The sequence below is a fragment of the Vanacampus margaritifer genome, chromosome 1, assembly GCF_051991255.1.
Source record: "Vanacampus margaritifer isolate UIUO_Vmar chromosome 1, RoL_Vmar_1.0, whole genome shotgun sequence".
Lineage (NCBI taxonomy): Eukaryota > Metazoa > Chordata > Actinopteri > Syngnathiformes > Syngnathidae > Vanacampus > Vanacampus margaritifer.
The window spans coordinates 16,384,001-16,405,825 of record NC_135432.1 but is presented as its reverse complement, the minus strand read 5'-3'; the positions used below and the strand labels follow the sequence as shown (position 1 = coordinate 16,405,825).

The 21,825-nt window shown below is 39.5% G+C and overlaps 2 protein-coding genes across 5 annotated transcripts; both read left to right on the top strand.

Annotated features, from left to right (window-relative positions):
* Positions 1-333: 333 nt before the first annotated feature.
* Positions 334-5,534, top strand: LOC144058755 (serine/arginine-rich splicing factor 6-like). Its single transcript, XM_077577252.1, has 6 exons — positions 334-539; positions 900-1,060; positions 3,558-3,676; positions 3,748-3,950; positions 4,039-4,116; positions 4,601-5,534. The coding sequence occupies exons 1-6, from the start codon at positions 433-435 to the stop codon at positions 4,992-4,994; spliced, it is 1,062 nt and encodes a 353-aa protein (XP_077433378.1). The 5' UTR covers positions 334-432; the 3' UTR covers positions 4,995-5,534.
* Positions 5,535-5,714: 180 nt separating this feature from the next.
* l3mbtl1 (L3MBTL histone methyl-lysine binding protein 1) lies at positions 5,715-21,656 on the top strand. 4 transcript variants are annotated; one of them, XM_077577205.1, is made up of 23 exons: positions 5,715-5,776; positions 6,833-7,037; positions 8,012-8,199; positions 8,511-8,640; positions 10,345-10,507; positions 10,634-10,772; positions 11,013-11,061; positions 11,709-11,797; positions 12,382-12,486; positions 12,624-12,759; positions 12,834-12,925; positions 13,545-13,696; positions 14,662-14,738; positions 15,042-15,127; positions 16,503-16,613; positions 16,689-16,830; positions 17,088-17,190; positions 17,299-17,487; positions 17,562-17,611; positions 18,152-18,309; positions 18,435-18,497; positions 19,217-19,370; positions 19,477-21,656. In XM_077577205.1, exons 2-22 carry the CDS (start codon positions 6,863-6,865, stop codon positions 19,349-19,351), a joined length of 2,532 nt encoding a protein of 843 aa, XP_077433331.1. In that variant the 5' UTR covers positions 5,715-5,776; positions 6,833-6,862; the 3' UTR covers positions 19,352-19,370; positions 19,477-21,656. The 4 variants fall into 4 exon arrangements, 3 of the variants coding, with proteins under 3 accessions (XP_077433331.1, XP_077433313.1, XP_077433321.1); XM_077577187.1 differs by having other exon boundaries at positions 19,217-21,656; XM_077577195.1 differs by lacking the exon at positions 5,715-5,776 and adding an exon at positions 5,790-6,703 and having other exon boundaries at positions 19,217-21,656.
* The last annotated feature ends 169 nt before the right edge of the window (positions 21,657-21,825 follow it).

Below are 21,825 nucleotides of genomic sequence, written 5' to 3'. Positions count from 1 at the left end.
GGCAAAAAATACGTATTGTTTTTCCTTGGTTAATGACGTTGCATATATCAGAGTTTTGATTTTGACTAGGCACGTCTACCTAAACTCCCAACTATTATAAATTCAGTTACGAGTAGTCAGAAGGACGTTATTACAGTGTTAATTTCGTATAGTTAAACTGTTGGTGATGATAAAATGTTGAATCCGCTTTCCGTAGCAACAAAACTGCCACTTGACGCGGCTTGAGTTCAACGAAATAGCCTTTTAATGTCAAGTTTTAAGGCCGGAAGTGATCCGTCATTTGCTAATCTCTGATTGGCTTGTCTTGGGCTGTCAGCGGCCTGGCGAAAAGAACCGTACGTCATCGACCACATTTCCCCACCACCACCAGCGGCGCCGTAGCTAACAAAAAGCGGCAAAGAACGTCTGCAAAAGGGGTTGGATCAATTCAAAATGCCTCGCGTTTACATAGGACGACTTGGCTACCATGTCCGCGAAAAGGACATCCTGCGGTTTTTCGGCAGCTTTGGCAAGCTCTTGGAAGTAGATTTAAAAAACGGGTGAGATTCTTGCTGTGGCCGTAGCTTGGTTCAACGTCAACCAAAATGTCCGAGGCATGCTGTTTTTGTCAGCGACTGGGTGCTTTGTACTGACGCACGCGCTTTACAATATTTGCATATATTATTTCATTTAAGTACGTGCTTTGGGATAGCCGTATAGTATTTAAAACGGGAAGCGAGTTTTGCTAACTTTGAATGTAACGTTTTAGTTAAACGCCGCATGGCCAATATGGCGCTCGGATTCGCTACTATGCTAATTTTAGCTTAGCGCATGAACTGCATGGAAGCTCCCAGCGAACGCACTTGGAGATTTATTGTTGTGATTTGTTGTCGTCACGTATTAACGTCCTTTCTCAACAGTTACGGTTTCGTGGAGTTTGAGGACAACCGAGATGCCGACGATGCCGTGTACGAGCTGAACGGGAAGGATTTGTGCGGCGAGAGGGTGATCGTCGAGCATGCCCGCGGGCCTCGGCGGGACCGGGATAGCTACGGTGGGGGTCACTGGGGCGATGGGCGCGGTAAGTGAAGTCTTGCAATAATACCCTATCGACTCCTTCTCGGAGGGAGGTGTGGATGTGGACTGCACACAGTATTTCTCTCTTTTTTTTTTCTCTGGTGCTTGCTAACGTAGACTTCACAGAAGGCCTCGTTTATATGTACTTATAAAGCGTTCTCTCATTTTGAGCATATATATGTGTGCAAGCTTACTAAGGAATGAAATGATAGTGGTAGATTGTTAGTCACAAATGAACGTCCAATTATTAATTTTTGTCTGAGTGGTACAGTGGAACCTCAAAGGTCACACGCGCAAGGGGATGAAACACAAGTTTAAAAATTGTCCGCTTGCACATCTACATATAGAGTGCAATAAAACTATTATTTTAATATGAATCTGTCAACCATATTGTTGGTTAATTGATTAATTAAGAAAAAAAAATAAAGGGAAAAAATATTTATTGTGCATCCCTTTATTTAAAATCAGAACATAATTTCTAATTGGCAATACATAAAATGCACAAGTATAAATTATAATTCATTTATGGAAAAAAATGTTGGTTATTGTAAGTAAAAGTAGCAGTTTGAAGATGTTTGCGACTGTCTTATTGTGAATAAACAGTCTGCTTTAATAGAGGAGTGCAGAAATATGACAATTTACTGTTGAAGCTGAAGTTCCAAGGCCAATTTTAAATTTGGTAAAAACTCTTAATGTTTAATTAAATATTTAAACAAAAAGGTTGATTATTGATTGCCCCTCTATTTATATGTAAATATTAATTATTACATTTCAAAGAAAATAGGATTTAGCTTTATGAGTTGACATTTTATAAATGTTCACAGGAGACATGCATTTCTTCGCAATTTGAAACATTTTCCAGGTATCTTAATAACGTATCTATGTAATGCTTTTGTCAAAACATTCCAGGGATAAAAAAAATTACAGCCATATTTTTCCGGCCAGTTTCTTGCCATGGTTGCGTTGAGTGCACCACCCTTCATCCTGACCCATATTTTACTGGCTTTGTTTAAATCCGCGACCATTGGGCTGCATTTCAAATGCATTGGCGTCTTGGCTTTCTCGTCTTCATCCTCACTTGGCAGCTGTTGTTCAATGCGGCTGGCTTCTTGCTTCTATGGTGAAAGCAGGGTCCAGAGTGCAAACTAAAAACATTTTAACGTGTCTATGGCGCAAGGATACACCGGCACGCAAAAATTGACAAATCACATCGGACATTTTGGACATTAGATTTTTGAGGTTCCATTGTAATGTCATGTCCGTACAGAACTATTGTTTTAGTTTGTTCATCTCATTTGTCATCTCGTGTGGTGCTCAGCCATATGCACAGTGGATTTCATTTATTTTTTACTTTTTTGCATTGCATCTTAAATGAAAGAACTTGTGAGTTGTTGCACCTCCCTGTCAACTTCACGCCACTTTTTGTTAGACTTGTTTTGTGTCATTATTTATTTGGGAGGGGCAACAATTTGCGAGACACACCCAATAACCAAAGAGCAGAGACTTTTAATTAAATACTAGCTTTATTGTGGCCCAAGAGAGGAACTTGTATAAAATCTTAATTACACCAGTTCACAATTCCAGTTTTGTGTGTGTGGATTTGCTTTCCAAATTTGTGTACCTCACAATCAGTCACTGAAGCCACATCAAGATAATTTTTAATTGAATCATCTGAAGTAGACTACTATTTTCATGTGATGTGTTTTTATTTTATTTTATTTTTTTAACTTTATCTTATCTATTTTTATATTCAACATTAACAAAGTCCTTGATGTTTCAATTTGAAAGAGTCCAGTTGCGGGCTGAGGCTGAGAGTCCATTGAGGCAAAAGATGACTGGCTAAGATGACTGCCTGTCCCGTTTGGCCTTGGCTTTCACCTTTACAATGTGTGTGTGACCTTTGCCCCCCCCTTGATCCTTGGCTGACCTAACCGGAAGCCATGATGACATCAGCCTTTTGCCAATAGACCAGGGGTGATGGTGAGGATTGCCATTGGTTTCTATGTTGACAGCAAACACATGCGGAGCGGCTCTAGTAATCAACTTGCAATCGTACAAATATTGTGAGTAAAGCGGAAAGCTTAGCCTTGTTCTTAACCAAATTTGGTAATTTCAAGAACCTCCCATATGGATGCCTCCCGTCTTGTCTGTGTTACAGGGTTTGGAGGTATTGAAAGAACATCACTGTCCTTTTTTGTTTTTGTTTTATGCCGCTAAACCAAAATGCCATAAACCGGAGTAAGAAAAAGGCTTTGTGTTGACGGGCAAAGCTGCAGTGGTGTTCTTTGCAGCAGAGCCCAATCGCCAAATGCACAAAAATTAAAACTTTGTGAAGTTCTAAAGCTTTGTGATTAAGTTATGGCGCCAGAGTGACCTTCTTTCATTAAACGCACACTTAAATTACCCTCGCATCGGGCAAGTCTCTAGCACTACCTTATCCAACTAATATTTGAAGCCATGGTGGTGGTTTTGACTATGTCCATGCGCTGTTGTTTTTAAAGGTAGCAGCTTCAGCAACCAGAGCCACACAGGCAGGGACAAGTACGGACCCCCGGTTCGTACCGAATATCGTCTGATTGTGGAAAACCTGTCCAGCCGCTGCAGTTGGCAGGACCTCAAGGTACAACTTCGACCATCGCTTTGCAGCTGGTTTCGTTAGTGCTGTTGGCCTCACTCTTCAGTCTTCGCCAGGATTTTATGCGTCAGGCAGGTGAGGTCACTTATGCCGACGCCCACAAGGAGCGAGCCAATGAGGGGGTGATTGAGTTCCGCAACCAGTCAGATATGAAGCGCGCTATAGACAAGTTGGACGGTACGGACATTAATGGCAGAAAAATTCGCCTGGTGCCGGACCGGTCTCGCAGGCGAAGGTCCTGCTCTGGCAGCCGTTCCAGGTGGGACTGCTTCTCATACACTCAATGTTTTTTGTTTATATTCGAAAAATGGATTGATATATTAGAATGTGTATAATGCCTTTGGCAGATCTCGAAGCCGCCGTCGCTCCCACAGCAGGAGCCGTAGGAGCAGAAGCTCCAGAAGTCGCTCCAGATCCAAATCAAGGTGAGAAAAGTCATTCGAAGTCGTTCAAGAAAAACAAGATAGCCATAGCCAGTAATGGACATCCAACAAAAAAAAAAATTCTAACTGTAAGAAACATTACCATTAACTTTAAACTTTAATGTTTAAACTTTAAACTGCCATTAAAACACACAAAAAAAACTACAAATCACGCACTTTAAGGTACTTTTATAATTTTTCTACCCTTCGCACCCCTGATTAACTCTGATCCTTCACAAAAAGCAAACATTGACTGAGATTTTATGCACCACTGACACACAAGAGGCTGACATGAATGGTGCATTTAACATGCATAAATGTTGCCCCACCCCCAAATCCAGCAAATTCCAGATTTGTCCAACTTCTGTGGCTTTCAATTTCAAACATTGCATTGAATTTTAAGTTTATGTAGCGAGAAAAGCAAGTACAGTTGTGAACTTTGGAAAGTTTAACTCGTGCCATTTCTTTGAATATTTGTTCCATGCAGGTCCGGTTCACCCAACAACAAGAGATCTCCAAGGAAGTCTCGCTCCAAGTCAGGCGAGAGCAAGTCGCGCTCTCGCAATCGCAAATCCCGTTCGCGATCCAAGTCCAAATCCCCGTCCCGATCCCCGGAGCGCAAATCAAAGTCCCGCTCAAAGAGCCGTTCCAAGGTGAAGTCTGAGCGGGATTCCCGTTCCCCGTCCAAGGAGAAAGCTGACGAGAAGTCCCGCAGTCGCTCGGCCTCCCCTGTTGAGAACGGGAACGCTGAGCGCGAGGCCAAATCCACATCCCGCTCCCCTTCCCCACGTGAGGACGACCGCCGTTCCCCGTCCAGAGAAGGGCGCTCAGCCTCCCGCTCAAGATCTCGTTCGCGGTCTAGATCGGCTTCTCAGGATTAGGGCAGAATTCACATCGAGTGCCAGTCCTTTTCTATACATAGCAAGCATTAGTGACATTCTGGTTTCCGCTTCCCAGACTGTCCGAATGGGTCTTTAAATTGTTGCTTTTTCTTCTAGTTGCCGTAAGAAAGATTCACTGCATCGTTTGCTGGGGCTTCACATCCAGCTGGCTTCCAAATAGATGTGCAAACAACTTTATTTAGATTTTTCTGGGTTGTTGCGTGTCATGGGTCAGGTTTCATTAGAACTTCAATTGACTTTTGGCAAAGCCCATGTACACAGACGTCTCTCGTCAGAATTACAGTACTTAAGTATGATATTTCAGATTTTTTGGTTGTTTTTTTCCCCGCATATAATTTTTAAGAGGAGCACAACGGTGTTGTTGCCATTGAACTCAAATACAGCAGAGTGTGGAAGGTCTACTTGTGGTCTTAAACTCCTGATTTATGGAAATATTCTTGTGCATTTTTTCCTTTATACTGGCCACTCAAGTCAAGTGTTTTTTGTTATGATTGTGTTTATTAAAGGTCTTTAACTCAAGCGTTGGTCTGTGAAACTGTTTTGTCGATATGACCCACATTCTGCTAATTATATAATAAAAGCACTCTATTAATAAACCTTGATAAGAGATTAAAAGGCAGATGCTGTTTAGATGACTTCATAGGCACTAATGAATCCAGTTTGGACCGTCACAAAGCGGTGTGGTTCTGCTCGAGTGTCGACTGCCTCATGCGTCCGCGCATGCGCAGTGAGAGCCCGGGGGCCGCAGGAGAGCAGAGCTGGTAAGCCCAAATTTTCACTTCTAAAATTGACCCACAGCGGCGAATTAGCTCAATATTTAGGGATGTCGTGCGTATTTGTGTGGTGCTGTAGTGATGACAATTGATCTAATGTAAACACATTTGCCGTTTGTGTTTTCCTCAAGCGGGGAGACGTTTTAGCTTTATTAAGGGCACCATCACCCACCAAGCTTTTAGCATAAATTTAAGAAAATGGCACCGCTGTAATTGTCGTAATTGATTTAATTAGTTGAATAGTACAAACCGCTTTGTTTCCGTTGGACACCCAAACGCTTGATGTTATGACTAGGTTAAAAAAAAAAAAAACTGTAACCGGAATACGTCTCAGCGTTCGTTTAAAAAAAAAAAAAAAGTCGTTTTAATGTTCTCGATACTGTTTTTTGCTTTAAGCCTTTCCCAACCTCCGCCATTTTAAATGAAATGTGAAGACTGGCACATTAATATGTATATGTTGATGTGTCGCTGTAGTTTATTTTATTGGAGGTAATAGCTGTTTAGAAGTCATACAGTGCGTCTTCATTGTACAAAATAACACTCGTAAATACTGTAGTGACTTGGCATATAAAAGGTTGACGGGAACACGGGTCCGTGGTGTCTGCTCATTTTAATTTTATTTGTTTAAATTGATACTGTGACATTGCTTAATTGTGAAGCATTAATTACAGTTGAGGTCAATATAGTATCATTGCTCTTAATTTAAGAATAGGAATGCCTGCAAACTGACCACGCTGATAAATACTATAACAGTGTTGTAAATTAGATGAGGTTACAGTGTCAATTAAATCAAGGGTCAAATTGACTTGTCATCTCCTTAATCTGAAGGTTTTCCAGAACAATCCAAAATTTCTTGTGTATTTTCTGCTTTATAGAGCTTGAATTTTACATTAGAAGAGGCTATGATCAATCTAGGTAATTTTTGCTCATTTTCTATACAGTGCAACCTGGATGCTGGTCAACTTCAGATAAAACTTTCTCCCGCTTAATCGGGGAAGGAAGGTAATGATAAAAATGACAGTACTAATGCATGTTGTGTTGCAGCACTCCAAAGTAAAGCACAGGGCCACCACTATGAGTGCCAAAGTCAACATGGAGTGTCCGCCCAAAGAGCCCGACTGTGCCCCCGTGGCCCCGCCCGCGCTGCCCTCCCCTTCGCCAGGCGATGCCATCCTCCTCTGCGGGGTGGATAGTGTGGCCAAGCAACCTCGGCCTCAGACGCATACCACCACAGCTCTGCTCCTACCAGGTTATGACACGCAACCTTAAATACACAAACAATCCACTTTGTACAATTCAAATTAACATGGACAAAAAGTCAACGATTGAAGTAGTCATGAAGTACTGACTGACTGAAACACGTGATTTTACTGCTGTATTTTCTGATCTGACGTGTTACAGTATCTCAGGTGTCGATAGCGCATTTTGCAAAATATAATATTTGCACAAACCTCCACCTCTGGCATGCACAGGGAAGGAAAAAATCTTGGAGAACTGGAAACTTAGTTGGAACTTAACTGACCTCTTAGAACTTAATTAATTAATCTGATCATCACACATCCAGTCAAGAGCGACCAATCATTTCCCCTGTACTAAGGACAACTGACCAGACTTAAAATTATCCCTGAGTCAAAAGTGGGTCAGCCGACTCCCAATTCAGCTTCAAACAGGTTCAAAGAATACATAATATTATGGAAAATTGACTTCATTGCTTGTATGCAAATAGTTGGGACTCACAACTGCCTGCACCCATCAATTGTGAAATTACACAACCCAAAAACACTTTTATTTTTACAAACAGAGCCGAGTAGTGCTGAGGAAAAGTGTGTTCACAGGTTAAATAAAACACTTCGAGGACTTGAAGCCAGTTGAAGTGAAAGCATCTCCTGAAGTGGCCACTTGTTGTTAGGCAGAAGTTGTGTCAATATGCTTCGCAAAAATTGTTACAGTATACGCCAGTTGCTCACCTAACTGTTTCCTTAGCAACATAGGCCAGAGGGTTCCGATGCACCACACTGCAAAGAAATGCTCAAGGAAAGTCAGAATAATCAGGACAGATGCTGGCTCTAGAAAATGATTCCAAAAATGCTTCTAGAAGTATTTTGAGAGAAATATATAATTCAACCGTAAATTCACATTTGAATCACAATATATTTTTCTTCTGGAACGGGTAGGCCTACTTGCTTTTAATGCAAAAGGGTCACTGTTTGCACTCTTTTACAGCTCAAGCTCCGGGCCACCAAAAAGTGGAGCTGGCACCTACTATGGCTGTGAGTGATCCAAGTAAAACAGGCAGGGCCACTGAGACAGTCAAGCCCACTTTGACAGCGCAGGTGGCGGGGGCTTGTAGCATCGTCCACGTCCTCGAGTGGAAGGAAGGGATGGCCATCCTGCCCGGGAGTAACCTCAAGGTGTACTCATGTTATTCATTTGTGACATCTTATTTTATTCAAGTTGTATGTTGATATGGTGACTCATTTGTTTTCACTGTTATTTAGTGTAAGTACGTTGAACATGATTAAAATGCTAGCAAAAAAAACAATAATTTTCAATAAATAACAGAATGGATGGATTAAAGCAGTCAGAAACCCGAGAGTGCATGACTAAGCAACTCAGGTATTACCTGCACAAGGACTAGAGGTTTAACTAGATAAAAGAAAGGAAAACAAACTAAACTGGGTAATTTGTGTGTGCGCATGTGTCTGTTTTTGTGGTTGTTTAGTTCTGTGTCAGTGATGTAGGAGCCCTGAGTACATTGATCACTCCAGGAACCACCAGCACCACCAATGAACCTGCAGCAGGGACTTCTAGTAGATTGATCAATGCAGAAAGCTCCCCACTGGACAAGCAAGGTAAGCCATTACAGACACCGCAATTTTGCTCTTTGCACATTTTGAAGAGATAGAATCTGCACATCATTCATTTGTTCATTACAGAAGCGTATTGCAATCACTTGGAAAAATACCCTCATGTTTTTCAGAAAAAGCATTTTTTTGGGGGGTGGGGGGGTAGTTTTTTGTGTATTTGTTAAAAAAAAGTAAAAACGGGAAAAAAATACTCCGAAAAACGGGAAAAAATACTCCGAAAAACTTAACAAAAAATTCAACAACAAAAAAACCTCAAAAAACAACGCTCTCGCCCAAAAATTCTCAGAATATATATATTTTTTGTCACGTGAATGCAATACGCTTCCGTACTTGCTAGCTCTCAATAAAAAAATCTAAGAGGGACAAGTTTTTTTTACTACTCAGAAAAACAGAAAAAAAATTATATAAAACAGTGAAAAAAAAATACTCAAAAAAACAAAGCCCCCCCCCCAAAAAAATCTATATTTTCAGTTGAATGCAATACGCTTCCGTAGTTCTCTATGCGTTTGACAGCTCAAATATATTTTAAACTATGAATACTGAATTATGGGATTTTCTGCATGAAGTGAAAGGAAAAGTTTCTTTTTCATTTCTAGTTCACCATAATCCCACATCACTTTGTATTGCCTCTGTTTTTCATGCTCTGATCTATATGTGGCAACCTGCCATTATATCAGCCCATATTGACTTTGACAGAGCTGATGTCTCCCATGTGACATTGACAGTGTGCTAGCTAGTACAACACTCACCAGGCATTTCCTTGGTATAGGCCTTGATCATTCAATGCTGTGACAAAAATGTTATGTATGCAGTACAAACGTGGACACATAGCAACATTATTGGTACACTTATGTTGTTAATATTCTGGGGGCATTTAGAAAATGTGCTGCCCTTATCTAAAGCCAAAATACTGTCGACAGTTGTATACAGTATATCTCATTAAAAGTTACAGAACTCATTTGATTGCAGCAAATGCCTCAAAATGTTGTGCAACAAACATTCCTATAAGTTAAGGGACCATCATTTTTGTTCAAGCCGGTTTAATTTAGTTTTTTTAAATGCAAGTAATTCGGTTGGGCTACAAAATAAAAAATGCCTCATTGTCATTAGTACTTTTTCTGGGATTTTTTTTTATTTGCTATGCTTGTCAGTTTCAAGTTATTGCAGTGACCAGTGTGAGTTTATATTTCTTTAATAGAGGGTACCAACAATTTTGCCCACATGTTGTATTCCATTTACTATACTTTACTGCTTGTGGTTGTGAGGTGAGAATCTTCACATAAAAAAAAAAAGCTTGACAAAAAAACTTTAATTCAAATTCGAAGGCTCCGCAGTACTTCAAATTCTCAAGCGTTTCTTTACGATAATATATTCTACGTGCCCCCTACTACTACTAGTCTAAACAAAGTATTCTGATTAATATTGCGTTTGTGAAATATGAAGTAGAAAAATACACACTTTATTTTTTAGTTTTATCCCACTCATGGCCTGCCATTTAGCCTTGTAATGTCACTTGCTGTTGACTGAAAATGACATCAGAGTGCCCAAGGGTTTAGGTAACGACCATCATGGCTTACCTGTTTTCTGGGTTTGGTGATGTTTGACTTGACTTCCCCTATAAGTACAGTATACCCCTCCCACCCCCCATCCCCAAAGTCCAAAGTAAATCAGAGGCCTGTTATTATTCAGATGTGCCAGCTCCTGTGGTCTTGGTGAGCGGTGCAGGTGTAGAGCCAGAGAGGTTACTTCAGGTCAAACCAGAGGTCCAGATGGGACTGGGCCAACAGAACCATGATCCCAGAGCTCAGAGGATTTACACAGCGGAACTACGCAGAGAGCCTATGGTAGATAAGTACGTTGCTGCACCACTCACTCACTCACTCACTCACTCACTCACTCACTCACTCACTCACTCACTCACTCGCTCACTGACTTTTGGGAGGCACATGCAGTTAAGACTCCTTCCGTGGTCCCTCAGGAGGAGTGTTGGAGTGGACAAGGTCCCAGCTGGCGCGAGGGTCTCCTCTTTAAACGTTGATCAGCTGAAGCCCATGAGGAAGAGGAAGAGAAAGGAATACCTGGGCCCCTCTGATGAAGACTCCGACATGGAGGGCATGGTGGGAGGTTCTCAAGTCCTCAATGTAATGTAGTCTTCTTTTAAGTATGTTGAAAGTATACACTGGTATACATTTGGTAAAATTGGTAAGAACCAATAGGAAGAAAGGCTTTATTGCTGACCTTTGTCTGCATATTAACCTTAACTTGCTCTTAGACAACTTGAAGGAGGTGTACTTTTTTTTTTTGTTGTTGCAGAAACCAGTGTTGGAACAGCTTCATAACCTTTAACTTTTTTTTAGGAAGACAAAATGGAAGATCTAAAAGCAGATGGGAGATACATCAGAGGAGGTGGGATTGATTACCATGTTATGCTTTTGTTTAGTTCATGACCCCATTGTTGCTTCCACCATAGAGGTTATGTTTGTTCATTTGTTCACCAATAGGACAGCATGGTGATGTATTAGTGTGCACGTCCGCCTCACAGTCGAGAGGTTCTGGGTTTGAATCTCAGCTCAGGTCTCTCTGTGTGGATTCTGTTTCCATAGTATTCAAAATGAATTACACATTGAATGTGGGAAAAAAAAATACAACTCCCACTTAACATGCTCATAATGTTACAAATTAGTATTAGTATAATAATTCTTAGTAGCTAAAATAGGATGCATGAAACTTGTGGTTGGATCAGTAAGGTGAGTGGGGATCATCAACTTCTTTGGTTGACTGTACCCGGAGTCCTGAGCAGAGAGAAGATGACCATATTTAGACATGTGCGTTGATCTGACATCATCTTGTGCTAAAAGTCGAAGAAGAAAAAATGCTTCAACGCTACCAGTGAAGTCACAAGGTGTAATGCTACATAGTATTCATTTGGCAAGCATGCCACCATTACCCCCAAACCTGATGTTATGTAGAGAGGATATAACAAACATTTGCACTTCATCAGTCCTTGACATAATTCAGTTTAGAATGATTTATCATGGTGTCCTGTATTGAAGGGGGAGACATGAAGACGGAGCAGTGGACGTGGACTCAGTATCTAGAAGAAACCAAAACTATCGCTGCACCCGACAAGCTTTTCCAAGAGGTACCTTTTCACATGGTTTATATTCACATCTGTCTTTAACATGGTATATTTTTTTACTTTGAATTAAAAAAAAAAACTTAATTCATTTGAATGCTGCAGGTGGATGTCATCTGCCATCAATCATTGCAATCGTTAATCATTTTCAGGGATTCATCTTAATTCTTTGTTGATTTTGCTTTATGTTATGGTAGCATGCCATTGGAGGTCTTACTGTATATTAAGCCTGAGCCAGGGTTTTAGCACATTAAAAATGTGGTTCTTATTGGGACCATCTTAGTCACTCATGTTCTTTATTGTACAACACAGTGACACACTGTAAACTAAGGATAAAAAAAAAACCACACTACCTACTACAGTACTCATACGGTGAACTGATAAAAACTGATCCGGGACCCGTATTGGGTCCTGAGCCAAAATTCTAGTCAACTTTTGAGTCATTGTAATGTCATGAGATCTGGTTTTAGGTCACCAGGTGCTTTACGGCTACTGCTCACTGCTCCACAGAGATGGTTTAAATACATACATAGATTCTAATAAAGCACCTTTGTATTTTAATCTCTGAGGAACATTTTCTCTTTGTCCAGACTCAGAGAGCACCTGCAGTAAAAAATGGCTTCAAACAGGGGATGAAGCTGGAGGGCATCGACCCACAACACCCATCCATGTACTTTGTTCTTACTGTGGCCGAGGTAAGACACATTTTTACAACATCCATCTTCTTGGCCAACATTGTCATGTCAGGTCAGGTTCAGTTGAGTACTTTATGAAACCCGTGCCTTGTACTGCTTGGTGACAATGGGGCTTTTTGACTCATGTCATCATGCAGGTGTGTGGCTACCGCCTGCGCCTCCATTTTGATGGCTATTCCGACTGCCACGACTTCTGGGTGAATGCCAACTCACCCGATGTGCACCCTGCAGGCTGGTGCGAGAGCACAGGACATAAACTGCACACTCCCAAAGGTCAGCGGTGACAATGCTCCAACCACAACTAAAGTACTTTTCCGTTAATGTCTGTGTCATCACCACTTCCCCAGGTTGTAAAGAAGAAGAGTTTACATGGACCAACTACTTAAGAATGACTAAAGCACAAGTGGCCCCCAAAGAGCTGTTTGCCAGCCCTGGAAGGGTAATTTATACTAATTGATATGATTACATGATAAAATGCTTACATGGATGAGGTTATTGATTTGCAATATGCAAACAAAACTGTTAGGACACACCTTTTGATCACTTCATCAGTCATTTGTGGGTTAGACTAGACCTTCTCGCTGAAGCGTAATTATTCATCTTATAAAGACATGTTTTTGGTGTGGAAGAACTTGACTTCACCTGACTCAAAGGTAATGGCATAGAGCATGCAATCAGATTAATGTGATCAATGTCAATACTTTTTACAGTGTTGCATATACAGTATGAGTAATATTCATCCTTTTGTCAGAGAGCATAATACAGTAGCACACCGCCATTGCTTAAGTTTATTTTTTTTACATTGTCTGTATAGGTGTAAAAGGTGGTGTTTGACTGTTGTGCCTTGAAGTGACAATGCACAGTTGCACAACAGGACTGCTTCGGGATTATACTTCATTTGTGAGAAAGTACTTGACATAGTCAGCACAAAAACAAAACTCCCACAACTTTATGTAGCAATTTATGTACAGCAGTTTAATAATTAGAAAACACATTTAGAAATGGTTTTGTTTCTTCTACTTACTGGTAATATTCTTTCATGCACTGCCATTTCATAGATTGACACAAGGTGTGACTTCGAGATAGGGATGAAACTTGAGGCTGTTGATCGCATGAACCCTTCCCTCATCTGCGTAGCAACCATCACCGACATGGTGGATGACCGCTTCCTTGTGCACTTTGACAATTGGGACGACACATACGACTACTGGTGAGCCTCAAAAATCCAGATACTGTGCCTAAATCCGATGTTTACACTTGTTTACACCGAAAACACTTAAGATACCCAATTATAGCAAGGCATCACTTTAACTGAGGCCTTGTTGCATGTGTAAAACTCATTTAAGGCACAGACAATTGTCAGCTGCGAAATCAATTAGTAAACAACAAGCAAAAAGTAGAAAAATATAAAATATATATATTTTTTATGTTCTTCAAAAAGGTATATTAGGACCACACAAAAAAAACAATTACAAGTATAACATCATGAAAAGCATTAAATCTTATGCAAAAAAGGTCTGTTTTTTTCTCATCCTATTAACTCATTCACTCTCAGAAATTTTCACTGAAGCAACCCCCTTCGCTCACGGCCGGCTGTTTTACGGGATTTTGACTGATTTTGCAATATTGTGTTCTATTGCTGTAAAAACTTGGAAACTACCAAAATAAAGATTAGAGTCTCTTCTTTCATCAGGAAAAAAAGTATATTTCTATCTGTTTCCCTTTTGCAGCAATTAGCATTAGAATATAGCTAAGTTTCATCATTATTCACAAATCTGTTTAAAACAGTGGGGGAAAGAGCTTTTTGCAACATGGCCCTGGTTGATCTCTTATACTCTGCTGCCACCTGCTGGCTGTAAAAAATAATAGTAATCATAGAACGTATAAATATGTCTTTGGGAGCATGGTAGTATTTGAAATAGAACATGGGGACATACATTGGGAGCAAATGAGTTAATAGTTTTCTGTGTCTCAGTTTGGCCTTAGACCAGCTTGCGTTTGACCATTTAAAAGAGCTTTAGAAATGTAAAAACCTTAAAAGTACTCTGAGTAGAACAGTAATGTTTTCATATGAAATTGATGATGATTAGCATTATTCTGTGTGCCTCCCCTAGGTTTTCCTCTCAATTACAGTTTTGTCACGCTGGTTGTTAAATATGTTGTTACATTATGCAGGTGTGATGCCACCAGTCCATACATCCATCCTATTGGTTGGTGCCAGGAGAGAAATCTGAGCTTAACACCACCCCAAGGTGAGAACATCATTATTTCACTTGTTGTATTTTTGTTAGGTAGGTCATACCTTCCCTCATATTCCAATGTATCGGTATCTGTTCTGTGTTGTTGTTTTCTGAAAACAGCTAACAACATGGCGTGCAATTTACTATTCATACCACATGCATGCATCAACATACACTTTACTATTTTAATTAAATAAAATAGCACATTAACACAACACTTGTCTGGTGAGCTGTGCATTTAAAGTAGACACAGACACACACAGAACTGAAATAATTTTTTTTTCCTCACGTTATTTAAATTTGTTTTTGTTCCAGATTATCCTGGCCAAGGAGCGTTCTCTTGGTCCAACTACCTGCATGAGACCTGTTCTAAGGCAGTTTCAGCCGACTCATTTAAAATGGTGAGAATGTGTGACATTCAGTAAGAAATTACTTAAAACTCATCTTCAAGATAGCGTACAGCTAATATATTTCCTCCACCCCTCTTTGTTTGAGTATTGTTGTTGTTGTTGTATTAATGTTGTCCTACGAATGACTGGCAAACAGTCCACCCTCTCGCACAAAATCACCTGCAACCTTAAAAAGAACAAGCGGTCTAGAAAATGGATTGATGGATGCTTGGATGTTTCATTATTATTATTATTATAGGTAACAAAGTTAAGCAGAGTTAATTGTTGTCATGATAATGTTGTCGCTAATCAGCTGTCCGGCAACACAATCTGTTTTTTTCACTGTATTTACTATGCAATAAATAGTGTGTCATTTTACATTATATGAAGATAGAGAGAAGAGCAAAGATCAGAGCTTGTCTATAATTTTCTTCATCTTCAATGACAACTCGCTCCTCCGATTTCTCTGGTCCATGTCTAGTGTGGTACATACCATGTCACCAAACATACTTTTCACCGGCGGTGGAAATCTTTGAATGTCTCACGATTTGATTCGATTCCGATTTTTGGGTCTGCGATTCGATTCAGAATCGATTTTCGGTTAAGAATGATTTTTGATTCAAAATGATTTGATTGACAATGACTTTTGCTTCAATTTATAGATGTGCAAAGAATCATAACGATCTACTCCAGTCTGACTCGCTAATGCTAATTAGCGTGCTACTCCCGGCACTTTTATCACTCAAAAGAATGGCTCCACGCTGCAAAAAACTTTTATTGGAATAACTTGATTGTGACTTTTTCCTTCTACTCTCTAATGTGGCTACAACTTAACAGTGTATCAGACAGCGTGGAACCACACTGCCCCTAAGTGGCCAAATCGAGTACAACATGAACAGCGCTCCCAATAAAGGCACACACAAACAAAGGCAAGACAGTATAAAATAATTCAAATAAAATTGATTTTGGGATTTTTAAAATCGATTCTGAATCGTACTAAAGAAGAATCGTGATTCTTATGAAAAAAAATAAATAAATTTTTGCCACATCCCTACTTGTCACCCTTTGACTGGGCCGACTGACTGATTACAAGTTTGAAGATGCCTTTGATTCTTATTAGAGGACATACCTCTATGTCCCTATATGAACATGTCCCTATGGTCAGATTATTAAAAAATAAAAAAAATTCAGATTCAAGTTACTTCTGTGACTGCTGTGTGTTTTTTCTTTCATTAACAGAGGGGTAGCAACAATTGTATCAATGTATGTACATCTACTGTCAGAAAAGTCAGATGCTTTCGAGTTTTTCCATGTCCTAAATGTAGTCAGAAACAACTGTGAGACTGAAGCAGATGGTCAACAGTGCTATCTTCCTGTAAACATGCAGCGCCCAGCCCACAGCTTCCAGCCTCAAATGAAACTGGAGGCTGTGGACAAGAGGAGTCCTGGTCTCATCAGAGTGGCAACGGTGGAAGAAGTTGAGACTCACCGTATTAAGGTATTTTGTTTGTGTGCGTGTGTGCGCATATGAGAGCTTTCTTCTGGTAGGCCCCCATGCTAATTCTTCCCTCAGATCCACTATGATGGATGGAGTCACGTCTATGACGAGTGGATGGACTCGGACCACCCTGACATACACCCAGCAGGCTGGTGTGAGGCCACCGGTCACCCGCTCAAACCCCCACCACAGGACACTAAAACACAGCAGACACACGGTAACTCTGTGTATTAAAAGCAATCCCCATATACCATGCAAATATGCCCTCTAGTGGTTGCGAGTAGAAAAGCCATGATATTTGAGCAATCTCATCCTAGCTTTTGCGATTTTTCTGTTTGTGATAACAGCATGCAGTTGTGTCATGACGTTTAAAAGACAAGCCCAAAAGATGTTCCAAATAGAAAAGAAAAAAAAAAGTCAGTCACAGTCTTGTTGTATATACTGCATGTTCGTGTGTCATATCTATCCACTTAGGTCAGAGGGAGCCTCCTACTCTGGCCCAGTCCATTTATCCTCCTTCTGTTCCCTGTAAGCCCATCAGCCACACCAGAACCAACAAGTATAACTTCCACAACAGGTGAGTTCACTCTCTGGATTCATTTTAAAGATGCAGGTATTCATACTGTGCAGTTTCTAATCTCAAAAATGAGATATTTCACTAAATGGAGGCCCTGCTTTCAAACAGGAAGTGTCCAACTCCAGGTTGTGACGGTTCAGGTCACGTGACCGGTCGCTTCACGGCGCATCACTGTGTTTCGGGCTGCCCATTAGCTGAGCGCAACCAAGGCAGGCTCAAGGTGGAACTGTCAGACTCTGAGAGTAAGAGGAGCGTCTTTTTTGGCCAGAGAACCAAGAAGACACATTATCGTGGCAGGTAAAGGTGCGTGTGTGTGAGTTTGAATGAACTTTTGTTTTTAGTTTATTTTTCTTGACCTTTTTTTTCCCCAGGATTGGCCGTCCACCCAAATATAGGAAGAACCAGCAGAGAGATTATCAGAGTAAGTTTATAGTTTATAAACAGTAGTGTGTATTAACCTGTCTGGATAATTTTTATACTTCAGAAAAGCTTATTAATTATAAATGTTTTTAATTTTTGGTATTATCTTGGTTCCTGCATTATCTATAATTCTGTATTTATTATTCATTTATTATTATTATTGTTATTTTTAGTAGAAAAACAAACAATTATTGTTGTTGTAATCTTTTTATTATAATTATTATTATTATTAGTAGTAGTAGTAGTAGTAGTATTGCGTTGGAAAAAAACTGGTTCATATGAATATATATATATTTTTATATATGTTCATATGAATATATGTAGTAGTAGTAGAATTGACATAAAATGGGAATTAATTTCTTAGTTCCAAACTCAACTATACAAACATGCATGGACTGTGAACTAACTTGTCACAGGTCATAAATTAAATATACTACAGTAAGATACATTTTGGAGTGCAATATTGCAATACATGACAGATATTTGATAGGTATTGCACATAATGAAAGTGGATATTGTGCTTTGTGTTTTTGGTCATCAGACATGTCATCCGAGTGTGTCTATCCGTCGCTGTTTGTGTCGACACTGAGCGGTCAGTCAGACCGCACTCTGTCTCTGTGCTGGGAGCAACACTGTAAACTACTACCTGGTGTCCTGGGCATTCCCGCTAGTCAGGTGGCGGCTTGGAGTGTTGAGGAGGTGAGCTGATGATTTTAAATTTTTGGTCTATTTTGAATACCATATGGTGTAAAAAGTGCTATAGAAGTTGAGTCCATTTACCATTTCAACTAACTAATGTGATTTTTGGGTGTCTTCTACTGCAGGTCTTCAACTTTGTTCATAATCTAATTGGCTGTGAGGATCAGGCCCGTCTTTTTAAAGAAGAGGTACGATGCCCACATGTGTTTGACTCAATCACAGTACAATGTAACCTTTTAAATCAGAATGTCCCAGAGGCCAAATACCAAAACTTACTACTTTAGCTTCTAACCTTGTCTTTGTCACTTAACAAATGCATATTTGCCACTATCCATCCTTATTTTTCACAGTGGTTTAAAAGTAAGTGAACACTTGACACCTGTAGGGGGAGCCCTAGAATATGAAAATAGAAGTTCCTGAATTATTTGTGGTTGGATAGAGTGGTACAAAAATGTACTCATGTAAGAGTGCTGTTACTTCAGAATAATAGAAATTGAAGTAAAGATAAAAAAAAAATAGTGCTCCAAAAAATTACTTAAGAGTCAGAAAGTACTCAGTCAAAAAACTACTCGAGTACTGAGTGACTCGTAAGGAACTTTTGATTATTATTATTTTTTAAATATGAGAATGTACGTCAAACAAAATAGACCCACTCGTTTAAACCATGTGACGTTTGCAAGCTGAGCCTTGATTGGTCGTTACCTGCAAGTGGCAAAATGGCCGCTCACCGAGATGGATTAAAAAAAAACGGTGGATCTTACTGCTTAATTCATATTTCAAAAACGCAATATTAATCAGAATGCCGTGTTCAGACTAGTTGGGGGAACATACAACATACTACTGTAAAGAATTTTTTGGGGTTGATTTCCCATTTAACTACTTGTTTGTGTGCGCCATCCCACGGCAGATGATTGACGGCGAGGCCTTCCTACTACTGACTCAGGCCGACATCGTGAAGATCATGAGCATCAAACTCGGCCCCGCCCTCAAGATCTCCAACGCCATCCTCATGTTCAAGAGCACGGACGAGGCTCTCAAATGACTCGGTCTCCTCGCTCGGGGTTAGGGTGGGGTCGCGGGTGCAGTCATCACGTGCCAAATTCATTGTGCAAGGCAAAGACCCTTGCCTGAGCCCTTTTTGTGTGTTTCGTGTCCTGTGCCCATCAGATGGTGTGGGGAGGTGTACCAGTAGAAGTAAAGGACAATTTAGGAAGAATGTGACAGACTCCAAATAGATACCAGGGTGAGTGAGGGAACATCATAACATTTTCGTTGAAGAAAGACTTGCATCATTGAGCTTAACTTGAAGAAAAAAAAAAGTGGGTTCGTGTTGCGATCTGTAATGTTGTATTTGATGATCTTATGGCTGGAAATGACTCAAAGAAGTGACAAAATACTATATAGAGATTTTTTTGTTTTACATTTTAAAAATAATATCAAATGATTTGCACACTGCTAACGATGGACGTCTTGTCACTTTCCATCCATGACTTGCTATCTAACAGCCAATCCGAATGATCCGTTATAGCAACTGCTGACACCGTTTTTCATATACAATCTGGTGAAAACGGCTCGCCGATCAACTGCACATTCATTCAAGTCGTATCCGAGAAGTGCAATGACAGGAAAAAGTACAGCCTCTTAATTCTTCATATGTACAAAGACAGAAATTATAAACCTCTATCTAGTAGAAATTGCTAAAGAATTTGAGAACTAAAAAGTAACAATAAGCAACACATTATTTAGGAAATTTTAAATAGTTCTTATTACAGATCTTTACCCCCAAAAATATAAAATACATGAAAATACATATCTTTATGTCAATTACTTCAGGAACACATGGATATTGTCTTGAAGGAACTTTGCTAGTAAATAACACCAATAACAAGCACAAAACACACACAGCTCCAACGAAAATGTACAAGTGTCACTATGTTGTAAAAAAGAAAAGAAAAAATTAGAAGGACAATTGTATATCATTGAACCAGGTAAACAAACATTGTCTTAAAAATACAATGAAAATACAGGAGTCATTTCAAATACATGCAAAGTGAACCTTGATTTAATATGTGATTATATAATCACATATTAAATCGCAATATTGTGGGGGCGGGGGCGTATACATTTACAACATCGGATATGCTTTTTTTTTTCCTCAAATGTGGAAAAATAATAACATATTCATTTATTTTCTTTATTATATTCTTCAAGTGGAAAATTCAACGTGCACTCTTATCATCTTTCTGAGTCATTTAAGCTGTAAGATTCCCATTTGTCCACAATTTTTATTTATTTTTTTAATCTCATCACTTTAAAATTTGGCCACAGTGGGAATGAATAGAAAACCTCCCCTCCCCACACACAATCATTTTTCAGCTGACTTGAATTTCTGAAATGCACAATCATTATTTACTTAAGTCAGGGGATTCCCCATTTACAAAAGCACAATCAGTGTTGCCATTTTAGCAATTTGGTTGACATATTTTCTGACTTTTCTGTCCAATATAGCAACTATTTTTCAAAAAGTGACGAATGAGTAACTTCTCAAAAAGTCAGCGTATCTCATTTTAAGCACCACTGAATTATGTTGTTGATGACATTTCGCTTGATAAACCGTGCAAAGGAATTATTGGGGAAAAGCAATACTGATGCAACTCAAATTCAAAACAAAAATGACATAGTAGGGTTGGTAAATAAGATTTGTTGTTCAGAATGAATTGAAATTCTGGTTAAAAGCAACATGTAAAGTTGAAATGCAGTGTACAAATGAAAAGTGAAGAGTGTGGTCAGTGACTAATACATAATGCAGTAAACTAGGCCGGCCATTGAAGCTCCTTGAAGCTTCTCTTTGTGCAATAATAATAATAAACTATTTCAGTATTTATCGTTGGAAAAATAACTAACTGAAAGTTTGTGACTGATGTATTTTTCAGGTTTTATTTTTGCCTTCTTTCTTGTGTTTTGTGCCTCAAATGTGTCCCACTTTGAGTACCACTTAAAAAAAAAGAAATACAAGAGCTCAGTTATGATGCTGAATCTAAATGACAGAACTTTTATTGCATTATTTTTATGCAAGAAATTATTTGTGAATGCATTGGCATTGGAGCACAACTGTGAACCCCAAATGGGATTAGAGTGTTTAAATCACTATGAACAAGTTTACATTAATAATGTGTTCTTTGACAGGTTTACACTTGTGTCATTGTCATGATTGGATTTTGTGCGTTATTTCACTGGAATGTCTTAAGGGCTCTTGGCTTTTGTGTGTCTCTGGTGTGTGTGTGTGTGTGTGTGTGCTAAGATGATGTTGACTCACAAATGTCATTCAAATAAATGTCCGAAGTTGATTTTTTTTTCTCGTTTATTCTTTTTCACAATTATGATGTACGCCCACATAACGGAGTGAAATGTACTGCTGTGTGTTGCACTATTGACTATAAACATACTTTGCTTATAGCATATCCCCCTATTGGCCATATTGACATCAACACACTGTGGTGGTACGTCTCTCGTCTT